At 47.5% G+C, this 14672-nt stretch overlaps 1 protein-coding gene across 1 annotated transcript; it reads left to right on the forward strand.

Annotated features, from left to right (window-relative positions):
• The first annotated feature begins 1106 nt into the window (after positions 1-1106).
• Positions 1107-11957, forward strand: LOC135821036 (uncharacterized). Its single transcript, XM_065334097.1, has 8 exons — positions 1107-1258; positions 1748-1853; positions 2602-2647; positions 3181-3276; positions 4692-4940; positions 5629-5940; positions 6869-10564; positions 11581-11957. The coding sequence occupies exons 2-8, from the start codon at positions 1749-1751 to the stop codon at positions 11595-11597; spliced, it is 4521 nt and encodes a 1506-aa protein (XP_065190169.1). The 5' UTR covers positions 1107-1258; position 1748; the 3' UTR covers positions 11598-11957.
• The last annotated feature ends 2715 nt before the right edge of the window (positions 11958-14672 follow it).

Raw genomic sequence — 14672 nt, forward strand, 5'->3', positions numbered from 1 at the left:
ACGGTTCATTTACTCAGTTCACTGGAATCTTCATCACCTTTCCTAGCGCCAACGATGTTTACGTGAAAACATCGTTTGTAGGCTGTACCTACTCTAGTGTAGCTAGATAGATTTAGTCGGCACAGGGACGCCGTGCCCAGTGTCTCGGCGTAGGTAGATATTCTTGAAAATGCTGCCGCAGGCAATGGCGTCATGCAATTAGGGATTTACTTAGCGGCAGGCAGATATTCTTGAAAATGCTGCCGCAGGCAATGGCGTCATGCAATTAGGGATTTACTTAGCGGCAGGCAACGCACTTTGGCTCAGCCAAACTGCTAACCCAGTCAGCAGAAGTCCGTAGTTGCCTAGCGGAGAGACTGCGTAGCAAAGAGGTCCACGCGAGCACGGAGGTATGAGCCAGGGAAAGATGCAGACGCGGATCCTGTCACTGAACTTCACTGGACATAATGAAAGGCTCAGTTTCGCAGACAAGTGATCCCATTTTCTCTTGACGTATAATTCAATAGTTGTCAAGCCCGTAGCAGACTTCTGATGGATCCTGTCAACTTGCTGCATACAGAAAACGTCAGAAGTTCAACAACAAGCCAGAGACATGTACAGATCGCGGCGATACGCTGAAGGAGAGTTATAATCTCAGAAAGGTGCGATGCATCCGTGTACATGTACATGACTGATTGTACTCTTGATTATTACGTTGCTAATGTGACTAGAGACGTAGCGATCACTGAAAGCGTACTGCTGCTGCTGCTGCTGCTGCCCTACTGGTATCATGTTTAAGGTCACAGCTTCAGGGCTCGACCAACTCAACCAAGACCTAAAAGTGCAGCACGCGATGTGCCCTGCGTGTTGCGCGTGGTGTCCTGTCGTGTCCGGCGCCACTACCATACACTTGTAGCAGACGTGATTGTGACAGGAACACAATAGTAACCTTACATGTCACCTCGCTGCCTGCCGTACACTGAGTCACGATGTAATTGTATTGATGTTCCCACTAGCGTGAACAAGCAACAGCACACCACCGCCACTGCCACCACTCCCTCTACCTACCTCCCAACTTTGACCCTTTCGTGCGAACGCCAAGCCACGGACGACCACGGCGATGATGCTCGCCTAGGTTATAACGTCAAACGATCCTCGCAGGATCGCCACTTCTGCCAACGCAAAGCAGAGACCACTTTGGAGCTTTTCGTCCCAGTATAGTTTTCGTCAAGTTAGTTAATTTCTTTTTAAAGCGTCGCGGCCAAGAACAGCGCGAAAGGTATGGAGATATCACGGTATCTGCGAAGGAAACGTCCCTTTACCGTTGTTCTTCACAGGCTTCTGCACCCGATTTTTGTAACATGAAAAACATTAGATACAGGATAACGTTAGGATCCGTTTGAGACACTCTATAGATGTCGGGTATCGATGCCCTTCAAATGCCTAATGCTCGTAATAGTATCGGGCCTCAGGCAATCTGAATATTGCGTAGGGCCGTGAAACTTGGAGTTGTAACTAAACTGTATAGCTGTCCTCTCCTCCTGCTGTGTGTGCGGGTGTAAGGAGTCCACCCCATGGTGGTGATCAGTCTTCAAAAGGTGGGAGGCTTGTGTACTGTCATCATCCTGAAGTCGGATATAGACACCGAATGTGTTCTTGTCACGAGCGAATGGGACCACTAGCCTCCCTCTCATGGCTTGTACTAGTATTCGAGCCAAGTATTGTGACGGTCACTGTGTACTCTGTCTTCTTTGACCATACCGCACAGCATGTATCGATCCATTCTTCTTCTGGCTCTTGTTGGTGCCGCGTTCGCGGAGAACGAGATTGTGGAGAACGAGTTGGTGGAGGAAGTCATCTTCGCACTACCCCACGTAAGTACATTTCTATCTAGCTCTGAGCTATGTCTCAGGATAGGAGATTATGATCTTGGTCTTGGGCATTCGTGTTACTACTCAAACCCTTCATTGGAAAGAACACAAAGATGGAATAGCAAAAAGTTATTAGTTGTACTGCTTACACCAAAGCACTTCCAAGTACTAATCCGGGGGAGTAGTCATGCGTCGTGGGGCCAGAGCAGCTTGCCGTGAAACTAGTAATAACATTAAGCCTTACTCTAACGTTACATGAAAATATGGGTCAATGAATATTCAAGTGCTTTAAGTTGAAGTACAGTCATGTACATGTACATGCATTCTGTCATGCTACGAGCACTTTGAACTACTTTCCCCTGAAATCATGAAAGCGGGTGGCCACTATTGACGTCGCTACCTTGGCTTAGGATCTACAAAATCATGAAAGTGTTGTACTTGTAGCCTTTCTAGGATTTTCCGGACGAGCGTGCTGCTCTAGCTCTGTGGTCTGGTGATTGACTTTGTGCACGTGGACTTGGCATTATAATAATACTAGGGAGTCGTAAAATACCGGTATTTTACGACTCCCTGATGATAGTGATATCTACGAGTACGAGTACTGCCCTTGATTGATGGCTGTTTTTATCTTCTTTTTCCCTTGATTGCTCACGCAGTCATATCATGCATGGCTTTTCACTCCATCCAGTGATCATGGTGACATGACTCTAATGATCTTTTTTTGTGTGCTTCTGCTTCCCGGTACGTACAGGACGAGAGCACTGTTATTATCGTTGCTGAGAATCTCCTCCCTGCACGTAAGCTCTCTGTCGATTGTGAGCGTGTTTGGATCCTGCGCGCTTTCAGACAGCACACGGCCAAGGGTCAGGCGTTGAAGCAGCCGGTGCAGCTGAGCTGAGCTGCTGAAATTCCCTTTGCAGATTTTGCGCCGTATATTTCCACAATTAGTTATCTGTAGATTTTGTCGAGACTTGAGAGTACAGTTGCTTTCTAAAGATTTAAGTATTGCATGTCTATAGACAAAGTCGAAGGCGTCGTGATGCATAGCTGACTTGAATATCTCGTTGGCTACTCTAATTCAGTAATGCAGTTGTCATCTGCTGTGTCACCAACCAACTGTGGTTCGTAGCGAGCTGGTTACTAGTGAAGCTTGTCGTGCAGTGGAATGAATAATGTCGCAATTTCTGAGGTAATTGGAGCATAACTTGAGCTCGTTCTGGCTATGTGTTTACTAAGCCGTTGCAAGCTGTGCTGGGAATAATAACCGAGGCGAGAATTTGTCCTTGTCACGAGGCTTTGCATTTTTGTGGTTTTGTCCGCTATTCGCTAGATCCCTGTGACTATGAAACCTGCGAGCCCGATTTTGTCTGTGAACTGGATCAATCTGCACTGCCTGCCATCAAGCCGCTATGCCGTTCTCTGACAGGTACAGTGGACGTGCCAGAGAGAAATCCTGTTGCTTCGACTTAGAGCGTTTGCTGGGCAGCCACTCTAGCAGCGGCAGGCTGGTATACACTACAGGGCTGGTCAGTGAAATGCGATCGCGCGAATCAAGTTTGTGCTGCCCTGCACCAGTACACATCCCAGTGTAGCAGTACTGTCTGTGTTCGCAGGTCTAGGGCTGCACAGCGGCCAGCGTGACTCGCTTGGTCGGATTTCATACAGCAGCACTGTAGAAGTAGTCGCGGGTGGGTGGGGTGGTGGTGGTGGTGGTGGTGGTGGTGGTGGGGGTGGGGGGGGGGGGGGGGTGGGTGGTGGTGGTGGGGGGGGGGGGGTGCAGATCAAACCCATTTACCACCATGGTTCCCATGACCTCAACAACCCCATCAGTGGAGGGGGAGGAGTTGGTCGGTGGCGAGTGTATTCTGGAGTGATGGAGTCCTAGATCGAAGTGTAATAGCCGAGCGTGAAGCTAGCATCTCTTCGTCGCCTTGCCTTGCTTTGAATTAAAATTTATTTTCAGTTTCTACGTGAGGGGAATGAATGATAACCCTGTTCTAAAGTAGGTGAGTGGATGCCAGTTGAGGATGGCTTATTGGTGCCCGACCAGTCACGCCTTTGGGTCAATTTGTCGGGCACCAACAAGCCGTATTGCCTTTCCTCCCTGCCATGCAGAGAGTTACTAACTACAGTGGTGCTCAATGAAATTCGATCGAGTGAGTCAAGTATGCGCTGTGCAGCCCTAGACTACTGCAAACACTACTCTCATGTGGTTGGTCTAGTGGTTAGGATTCGGCGCTCTCACCGCCGCGGCCTGGGTTTTCGATTCCCGGTGTGAGAACGGCAATGTTAAAATACTCGCGGCACGTACGCAGGCACAACAGAAGTCAAAGTTCTTGGTTCGCACTAGGGACTCGAGATGATGATATTGAAATGATGAGATTGAGAGCGAGAAAGGATGAGACCCGAGGTTATGAAGGGCCTGGGTAGCTATGGCAATGAATTTATGAGAGCGCAAATGCAGCTACCCAGGCCGAACGAAATATACGGGAATGCGGGAAAGCGAGGGGAGAGTGCGGGAGCAAGAAGTTGTAGCGTATTCGAGAAGCGGGAATGGGAAAGGGTGCATGCAGTAATGTGTGTATGAGTGTGTGTGTACGTGCATATATGGGTGAGAGGTCAATGGTGTGTGAGTGCGTGCATACATGGAATCGTGAAACTAACAGTATGAACTGGTGCAGGGCACAAACGTGATTCTCGCGATCGGATTTCATTGAGCGGCACTGCACCTGTAGTATAGGAGTATGTTTAGCGTGTGTGTTGACTTGTATATGCAGTCACTGTTCGCTAGCCCCAGCCTCATGTACTATTCTGTATCTGTATGCATTGCTCTTTGTACAGAGGCCATTGCCGAACCGGGTCACACCCAGCTCTGTTTGAAGACGCAGCGTACTGACAATGTCCAGGCGGAGAAACCTGGCGACGAGTATACGTACCAATGCCAGTGCATGGAGCAGTGTCCGGAGCCCAGAACTGACGAAGAGGTGTGTGGAGACGATGGTCATACGTATCCCAGCCACTGTCACTTGCACCGCGAGGCCTGCAGAGCCAATCGTGCTATCCGCATCCTCCATAGAGGATCCTGCCTGCGTGAGTGTCTTATAGGAAATACTTCTTATCATGGCGGTCAATTGTTGGCCGACAACGCTTGGTTTCACCAGATGTTTAAGCCGCTAGCTTGTGACCATGTTTATAACGTTACAAGTTGCATGTGAACAACTAGCCAGCCCAGAATTAGAGACAAGAAAGAACATAGACTCAAGACCCTTGCTTTGCTATTCACCAAGTGATCATTGTACCACTCATGATATACAGTCAACTTCGCTAATAACGACTGCGGATATAACGACAATTCACGAATAGCGACGTAATTTCCATGCCCATAGCGAAGTCCCATCCCACTGTAATACATATAATGAGACTTCGGGTATAACGACACTTCGCGAATAGCGACACCTTTTTGATGCCCCGCCGAGTGTTGTTATAAGCGAAGTTGACTGTATCACTAGGTGATGTCGTACCCCTTTGCCAAAGCTGTAGGAAATACTGTGCAGCGTGGGAGTGGATTATTTGTTTGGCATCTGCGTGGATGTTTTTCACGGAATAATAATATGTATTGCACACTGCGAGTTGTGCATGAAATCTCTCGCATTTGTACCCATTGTAAAATTTTAGCGCCGTTGTAGGAACTGCGTCTCCATAGCCGATTGTCGTGCACACTGTATTACCCAGACTCAATTATGTTCTGCTGTTTGCTTCACGTATCTCCATGCTGCAGCTGCTGAGAATGACAACTGCCCGATTTTGGAAGTCGACGCTCAGCAAGAGGACTCTGCAGCCTATCTGAGCTGTAAAGACCCGCGGGAAATTTGTGACGCCAAGTGGATGGTTGGTCCGCCAAAGCTTCTCATCCCAGCTCAGTCCACCGAGCGCTACACTGTGCGTCGTCGTCCGACTGGCTACGGTTCCTCCATTCTCATCACTCAGGTGGAACCGGAGGACGAGAACCGATTCAAGTGTGCTTGCTCCGACCGACCTGAATGCCCATTCCGGGTGGCCAGACTTCACGAGCCAGGACATGTTGAGCCAGGTATGTAGTACATAAATCTGCAACTAGCATACATAGATCTGCTAGTAGCAGTGGGGAATTTTCGCTTTGCTGCCACGGTAACCAACATAGCACCCAGAAAATGCGTTGAATCGGTTGTGCGTAGCACTACGTATGCAATGCTATGCATGCACGGTTCTGTGCGTCAGAACTGGTCAAATGCTGGAAGTCCCCGGAATAGTATAGATGTGTTTGTAGTTACTGGTCTTCTTCATGTTCACCATGCGGCAGTGTGGCAAAGACAACTGCAGAAACACCAAGGCCACTGTAGCGGCTATGATTTAGCACTGGCGCACTGGCAAATACTAAACAGGTGGAGAAAGAAACCTAGGGCAGTGCATGACCTAGTGCCGGCAGGTCCGTCCAGGGCAGTGCGTGGCCTAGTCACGGTTGGCAGGTTCGTCCAGGGCAGTGCGTGGCCTAGTCACGGTTGGCAGGTCCGTCCAGGGCAGTCCGTGGCCTAGTCACGGTTGGCAGGTCCGTCTAGGCCTTCACAGTACCGTGCTTGGACTTGCTCGCACAATCGGGGTTTTGTTGAATATCCTTAGGGCAGCAGCCATGTTTCTAGTGTGAGGTGATGTACAGTGTTGCTGAATGAAATCCAGTCGCGTCACTCAAGAACGCGCCGGGCGTTGCGCAGCCATAGACCTGCGAGCACTGGGCTACGAAATGATGCAAGGCGCAAACTTGAATGACTCATCTGGATTTCATCGACCAGCACTGTACAAGTCCGCCCAGCATCTGCCCTGTGTCCTTCGAGAGGTCCCGTGTTTGCTGACGAGCAGAACCCGGCAGGCCAGTAGTTTGTGTTTTCAGCAGTAATATCCTGTGAGCACAGCCTTAAAGACGAGTGAGATACATGTAACCCGTTTCTGCGCTTCTGCCTCCTCCTGTGATTTCTGTATTGTAGAGGCAACCTGCTTTGATATTGTCCACTCTACGCATGAGCACCTCCTCTTCGATGCTGAGAGTCCAGAAGCAGACTTCCGCCACTGTCAGATTCACAACGTCACTGCCAAGGACATCACATGGATCGACTTCAAGGCCAGCAACGTGCACGCCACAAACTGTTCGTTCGAGACGATTCGCATTGTCAACAGCCACATCACCAACCTGACGCTGGCTAACTTCACGCAGGTTAGACACATTGAGGTGATCAACTCAACGGTGATGAACATCACTTTCCTCAACAGCACACTGCTGAACATGACCTTTGTCAACGTGACTCTACTTAATCACACATTCGTCAACGCGACTGCTTACAACTTCACGTACCTCAACACCACCATCACTAACCATACCTTCCTCAACTCCACCATCTACAACTTCACCTACATCAACTCTACCATCTTCAACAAGACAATGAATTCAACCGTCTTCAAGAACCTAACCCTGATCAACGCTACCATGGTCAATGTGACGATGCTCAACTCCACAATCACCAACCACACTCTCGTTAATGTCACTGCCTTCAACCTTACCAAGTGGAACGTCACCATCAATGGCTCCATCTACAGCAATGTGACATTGAACAACACCATGTGGAAGAACGTCACTTTCCTTTATAACATCAGCATCCCACTGTTCAACAACCTGACCAACTTCACTCTGTACAATGCCACATTCTACAATGTCAGCCTGCAGTCGATCAATGCCACCAACTTCACTTTCATCAACAGCACATTCTACAATGTCAGCATGATCAACGCAAGCCTTGTGAACTACACGATGTACAACGTGTCTGCTCACAACTACAGCATGATCAACGTATCCGCTCTCAACTTTACCAAGTGGAACGTCACCATCAATGGCTCCATTTACAACAATGTCACCTTGAACAACACTATGTGGAAGAACGTCACTTTCCTCAACAACATCAGCATCCCACTGTTCAACAACCTGACCAACTTCACTCTGTACAATGCCACATTCTACAATGTCAGCCTGCAGTCGATCAATGCCACCAACTTCACTTTCATCAACAGCACATTCTACAATGTCAGCATGATCAACGCAAGCCTTGTGAACTACACGATGTACAACGTGTCTGCTCACAACTACAGCATGATCAACGTATCCGCTCTCAACTTTACCAAGTGGAACGTCACCATCAATGGCTCCATTTACAACAATGTCACCTTGAACAACACAATGTGGAAGAACGTCACTTTCCTCAACAACATCAGCATCCCACTGTTCAACAACCTGACCAACTTCACCCTGTACAACGCTACATTCTACAATGTCAGCCTACAGTCCATTAACGCCACCAACTTCACCTTCATCAACAGCACATTCTACAATGTCAGCATCATCAACGCGAGCCTTGTGAACTACACCATGTACAACGTGTCAGCTCACAACTACAGCATGGTCAATGTGTCCGCTTTCAACCTGACCAAGTGGAACGTCACCATCAATGGCTCCATCTACAGCAATGTGACATTGAACAACACCATGTGGAGGAACGTCACCTTCTTGAACAACATCAGCATCCCACTGTTCAACAACCTGACCAACTTCACCCTGTACAATGCCACGTTCTACAATGTCAGCCTGCAGTCGATCAATGCCACCAACTTCACCTTCATCAACAGCACATTCTACAATGTCAGCATGATCAACGCAAGCCTGGTAAACTACACAATGTACAATGTGTCTGCTCACAACTACAGCATGGTCAATGTATCTGCTTTCAACCTGACCAAGTGGAACGTCACCATCAATGGCTCCATCTACAGCAATGTGACATTGAACAACACCATGTGGAAGAACGTCACTTTCCTGAACAACATCAGCGGGGACATTTTTGAGAGGTGCATGTGCCCCCCGTGCCCATTGCCAAGCACGCGCCTGATCTCACTGTTCAACAATCTGACCAACTTCACTCTGTACAACGCTACATTCTACAATGTCAGCATGCAGTCCATTAACGCCACCAACTTCACCTTCATCAACAGCACATTCTACAACGTCAGCATCATCAACGCGAGCCTTGTGAACTACACCATGTACAACGTGTCAGCTCATAACTACAGCATGGTCAATGTGTCGGCTTTCAACCTGACCAAGTGGAACGTCACCATCAATGGCTCCATCTACAGCAATGTGACATTGAACAACACCATGTGGAAGAACGTCACCTTCTTGAACAACATCAGCATCCCACTGTTCAACAACCTGACCAACTTCACCCTGTACAATGCTACATTCTACAATGTCAGCCTGCAGTCGATCAATGCTACCAACTTCACCTTCATCAACAGCACATTCTACAATGTCAGCATGATCAATGCGAGTCTCGTAAACTACACAATGTACAACGTGTCAGCTCACAACTACAGCATGGTCAATGTGTCGGCTTTCAACCTGACCAAGTGGAACGTTACCATCAATGGCTCCATCTACAAGAATGTGACATTGAACAACACCATGTGGAAGAACGTCACTTTCCTGAACAACATCAGCATCCCACTGTTCAACAACCTGACCAACTTCACCCTATACAACGCTACATTCTACAATGTCAGCCTGCAGTCCATTAACGCCACTAACTTCACCTTCATCAATAGCACATTCTACAATGTCAGCATGATCAACGCAAGCCTCGTGAACTACACCATGTACAACGTCACGGCGTACAATTATTCGCTCTCAAACTTGACCGCGGAGAACTTCACCATGTTCAACACATCCGTTCTGAATGCCATGTTCTACAATGTGTCTGCTATGAACTTCACCATTGCCAATAGCTCACTTTTCCACTGGGTTGTCAGCAACTTCAGTTCCCATGTCTTCGAGCTGCACAACATCTCTGTGATCAACGCAAAGTTTTACAATATGACTCTGCTCCGTGCCAAGTACAGGAACGTGTCGTTTGTCAACGTCTCGCTGACCGAGAAGTTGATGGTCAACTCGAGTATGGTGAACGTGTCCCTCTCGAACGCTCTCTTGTTCAACGTCTCTATGGTGAACTTCACCAGTGCCAACTACAGCATCATGAATGCTCAGCTCACAAATTACACGCTTATCAACAGCGCATCGTTCAACATGACGATGAGCAGGTGCCTGGTGAAACTCTTCATCATGATCAACACCATTGACCTGGCGCCGCAGTTTGTGAATGTCTCTATGGGCCAGACCTACTTCAATAACGTCACATGGACCGGTGCCAGATGGCCAGTTGAGCTCGTGAACGATTTCTCCTTCATCTACAGGAAGGACTGCCAGCAGGATAGCGAGAGTTTCCATGCCACTCCGTACATAGAGAATGTCGGCGTGTTCAACTCCTCGTTCGAGTACACGCGTCTGGAACATGCAGCGGTGAAGAACGTTTCGCTGCAAATGATGCTGGTGAACAATTCTATCATTCACCAGAGCACGGTGTCCAATTTGGGAGTTGGCATGACCACATTCATGCATTCCTACATCTTCGATACTTGGGTGTCGATGGCGTACTTTGAATCGAACTTCTTTGACACCATCTATCACTACATGCTTCACGCTATGGACGTATTCTGGGAACCACCCAACCCGATGCAGGCCATCCATGAACTAGCGTCAGCCGTCTTCCCAGAGTGGACCATCACTCACATTCCTATCAGAGGTAAGCACGAGACTTTGTGAATGTGTTGCCCAATGGTCATTTTCATGTCTGCTGGCCGTACGTTGCCAGCTGGCCCCTCCCTTTGGTGTGTTGGGCGTTGAAACTGTGTGATATGGGTGTATGAAGACAGAAACATAGCTGTCCCTAGTAGAACACTGCGCTCGGGATACGGGAGTGATTGAAAAAACGAGGGCTAGAGAAAACTGAGAATATAAGAATCCCGACAGAGTTCCGGATAAACTAATTCTCACCCAACGGGAGCAGGTTTTCATTTTTCAACTTTTCACGGGCCACGTCCCAGTGGAGTTCGTGTTATTCGTGCAGTTCTGAAAGCTCTGCAATGTGACCCAGTGTCGGTGTAAGGCCTGGAGCGATTGCTAGGTACCTCGTACAAATATTCTATTCCAAATTCTAACTAGTCTTGTGCAGTAAAAGCTGGTGTAAGCGACCTCTGGGTTTAGCGACCTCTGGGTTTAGCGACCAACTGCTCTTAACGACCGTTTTTCCATGCACCGACACTTCTAGACACACACTGTGGGACCTGGTTCTAAAGACCACCTGGCTTTTACGACCGCTTTTGCTTGCACCGTGGGGTGGTCGCTTAAACCAGGTTTTACTGTACTTGTGTATGTGTGTGTGTTTATCATGAGGAATATTCCAGAAAGTGTAGACAATCCAATGCCCATGTTTACTTATTTAGTTGCTGGCTAAGTAATGGGACGTCATTTCTCTCAGTGCAAGTGTACATTATCTAGTAAAAGAGAATTGTTGTTGTGTTCATTTTAATTCGCAAACCAAACGGGCAGATCCGCCCAATGAAAAGGTGGCGAATGCAGATAGAAAGCAGTAATTGAATGCGCCTGCCATCAGCCTTATTGGTCATTGTATGATCTCTTTGTCTCTGTGTGTTTGTGCGTGTGCGTGTGTGTGTGTGTGTGTGTGTGTGTGTGCGTCTCTCTCTCTCTCTCTCTCTCTCTCTCTCTCTCTCTCTCTCTCGTGCAATGTTTGCGGTGTAGAAATTCCCTGCTACTGATCCAACGGAGGTAGTCGGCTAAGGACTCAACTTGCAAGGCAGCTATCTTTGGGTACACGTCTTACTCATCGCTTTCAGTTTCAGTTCTTACCTGCTCTATGAAGTTCTTTTATAGGAGTCCTCCCACCTCGGACAAGATAGTTCCGAACTTTCCATAGCGTGCCCCAAACTGGCTTGAGCATGTCGTTATCTTTGCCTGGCTTTCTTTTCTATACGTCCTACCTTTTTTCATTTCTGGCTTCCCCGCCAATTCTGTCAATAACTCATACATTATTATGGGAATCCTTTGAAGCAACCAGCTGGAATTGAAGCTTTCTGCAATAGGTGTGAGAATCCAGACGAGATATTCCTTAAAACAGAGCAAGAACAGCTCGAATATTTCCAGTGTATGCAGCGTATGTGGGTGCATGCAGGCCCGGTTGAATGTGCTGTGCTGAAATTTTGGTGTGTTGGATCTCTCTGCTGGTTCAAGTCGGGCATATCTTTGCCTGAATGGCGAGTGTTGACCAACCGCCATGAAACGTGCAGTTGCGTAGGCAGCAAGTATCCTGTGACAGTTTGTACCAGTTTGCCGTTCCTGCATACCCGCATAGGTGCATGGTCCACCTGCGATAATCCCGGGTGCTGATTGCTGTGATAAGGCACACTAGTCGGGCCACTGGAGCGCAGACTCCTCTTCATGTGTACGGTTCCTGGTGCACTGCAGACAAATGTGTGTAGGTGTGTGTGTGTAGGGGGGGGGGGGGTGCTAAAGGATGAAACAAGCAGATCATAACGTGGACATCGTGATAGAATAGGATCATTCTCCAATCCAATTTTTAAAAGACGGACACATCTGCTGTTCCACCTGAAGGGGCAACGGTGGAGCTCAGGCTGTGGTCCAATGCATGGGTACAGTTCAGCAGGATTTTGAAGTACCCAGGGGCTCGAGCTGCAAAGCATTAATTCATGGAAAAAGGGGTTGTTTGGTCCTGGATGAAAGAAGTATCCCATAAAATAAAATGGTTTTTATGTGCAAAACCCCTTGTCACAATTATTTTAAATTTCAACCGCTAAACTATTGACTGTTGGTCCCATTCATTTCACTTTTCTTTCCGGCCTATTTTTTTGTATTGGTATTGCATTGTATTTTATTATTTTACTTGGGCATTCCCAACAGACCCTACAAAAAAAGGGTGCCCAAGATGAATGAATTTGTTAAGTTCCTGGCGAAATGAATTAGGGATAATTTGTGCGAAGGGATTCGGGAAGCGCATTAAAGCGGTCAGCACCAAGGAATGAAATAGATTTGTATCCAGCTTGAGCTTGCACAATGGGTAAAGAAAGGGAATAACTGACTTGGCCGCGGGTGACTCTATCTGTGTGACCGCAGTCACGGCGAAGGGAGAACATGTCAGATAGGCCTTGACAGATTATGCTAGCATAATTTTTCGCATAATTCCAACCAAAATCGAATAATCGCATAATTCGAGGCAAATTGCATACGAATCGCATAAAATTGGAATAATCCGCCTGTTCGCATCAAATTCCATACAGTTGTACATGTTCTACAAGTACAAGTACAAGTAGATGCACCACAAAGTCGTAGGTTTACGACTCCCTTGAGAACATGTCCAGTCCACTACAATCAGTGACGGTCGTAGCTAGGTCGGACGGTGCGTAACAGCAGCGTTGACCCCGTTGAACTTTTGCTACTACAGTACAACGCCCTCTACAAAAAAATTCCCCTGTTATTTTGCACAGAACCATTATACATTAGCAGCATATGTGAGCATAATGCGGCATAATAATTATGATAACTTTTAGCATAAAAATAGCATAAATCTGTAATTTTTTCAGCAATGCGAAAAGCATAATTTCACGAAAAATATTAGCATAATCTGTCAAGTCCTAATGTCAGAGAGGAGTGAACTGCAGATATTGTGGATGCAACGGAACACGAAGAATATGGACTTAGTATGATATCTTTTGTCTAAGCTAATTATGTGGTACCGCTGAAGCAAGTATGATGTCCGCGTGGACGTGTCATGCTCAAATATGCATCTAAGTGCTCTCTTACTTATGCGTAGCAGCTGATCTCTCAGGTTGTCATCGAGGCAGTGGACGTAGGCAGTGCTGGCGTACTGCTATTCTCCTATTCAGTATTCCTGGTAGCTGGGTGGCCGATGTTTCCCCACTGACTACTGCTGAACAGTTCCGATAACAGGCACTGCAATGATTATGTTGCAGGCGTCTCTTTCGCGCGAGGTCCTATAGCTTAGTTACCATGGTTACTGGAATTTCCTACACTCATGTTCTACTACAGTAACAGTGCTGGCAACTGAAATCCGACCCCCCTGGGCGGCGTGCCGCGCCGCCCTGGGGGGGTCGGATTTCAGTTGCCAGCACTGTAGTTGAGGTGCCTATGTAATTTTGTCATTCATCACCCGATGATGGGCCAAAAAATGTTGAGTCACCTCCACCATTACCATGATTAGTATATAATATAACCTAACCAGTTGATTATATGGGAAATATAAACCTGTATACAAACCGAGGCGAAGCCGAGGTTTGTATATTGGTTTATATTTCCCATATAATCAACTGAGTAGGTTATATTATGCTTATACTGAGCTGATATACAAACTCCCCTCTCCCCCACAAGGGTAGAGATTGGAATTCCAACCCACACCCCAACCCACAACCATGGCTCGACGAGTCTTCCTTTCACCAACCTGTGCGGATCAAGTACAAGACTACCACTGACTCTGTGCAGTGCATGCAGTGCTAGTGCAGTACCATCACACACTCTTTGTGACTTCAGTTTAGTACTGAAGTACTACTACTAGTTACATCGGAAGTAACAGCTATGCGCCAAGTAAGTTAGTTTGAACCTCACAGTGCTAGTGACCGTTACCGCGCGCAGATCTCACCGCGGGCTCTGTAAAAGAACCGTTTGCTCATTAGACTTTAGAGACATAGAGTTCGTCTCCTTTCCAAAGACTAAGTAAGAGTAAAATGAATCAGCACGAGCCTGTTGAATCGACTCCCAAACGTTTCTTCTGAGGACGACCACGAATCACGATGCCATTATTC

This window comes from Sycon ciliatum, chromosome 7 (assembly GCF_964019385.1).
Source record: "Sycon ciliatum chromosome 7, ocSycCili1.1, whole genome shotgun sequence".
Taxonomy (NCBI): Eukaryota; Metazoa; Porifera; class Calcarea; order Leucosolenida; family Sycettidae; genus Sycon; species Sycon ciliatum.

Excerpts from the sequence above, each read along its gene's own strand:
- LOC135821036 (XM_065334097.1), top strand. The coding sequence starts at position 1,749 with ATGTATCGATCCATTCTTCTTCTGGCTCTTGTTGGTGCCGCGTTCGCG. Across the intron at positions 3,277-4,691 it reads GCTATGCCGTTCTCTGACAG|AGGCCATTGCCGAACCGGGT; the intron begins GTACAGTGGACG and ends CTCTTTGTACAG. Across the intron at positions 5,941-6,868 it reads GCCAGGACATGTTGAGCCAG|AGGCAACCTGCTTTGATATT; the intron begins GTATGTAGTACA and ends TCTGTATTGTAG.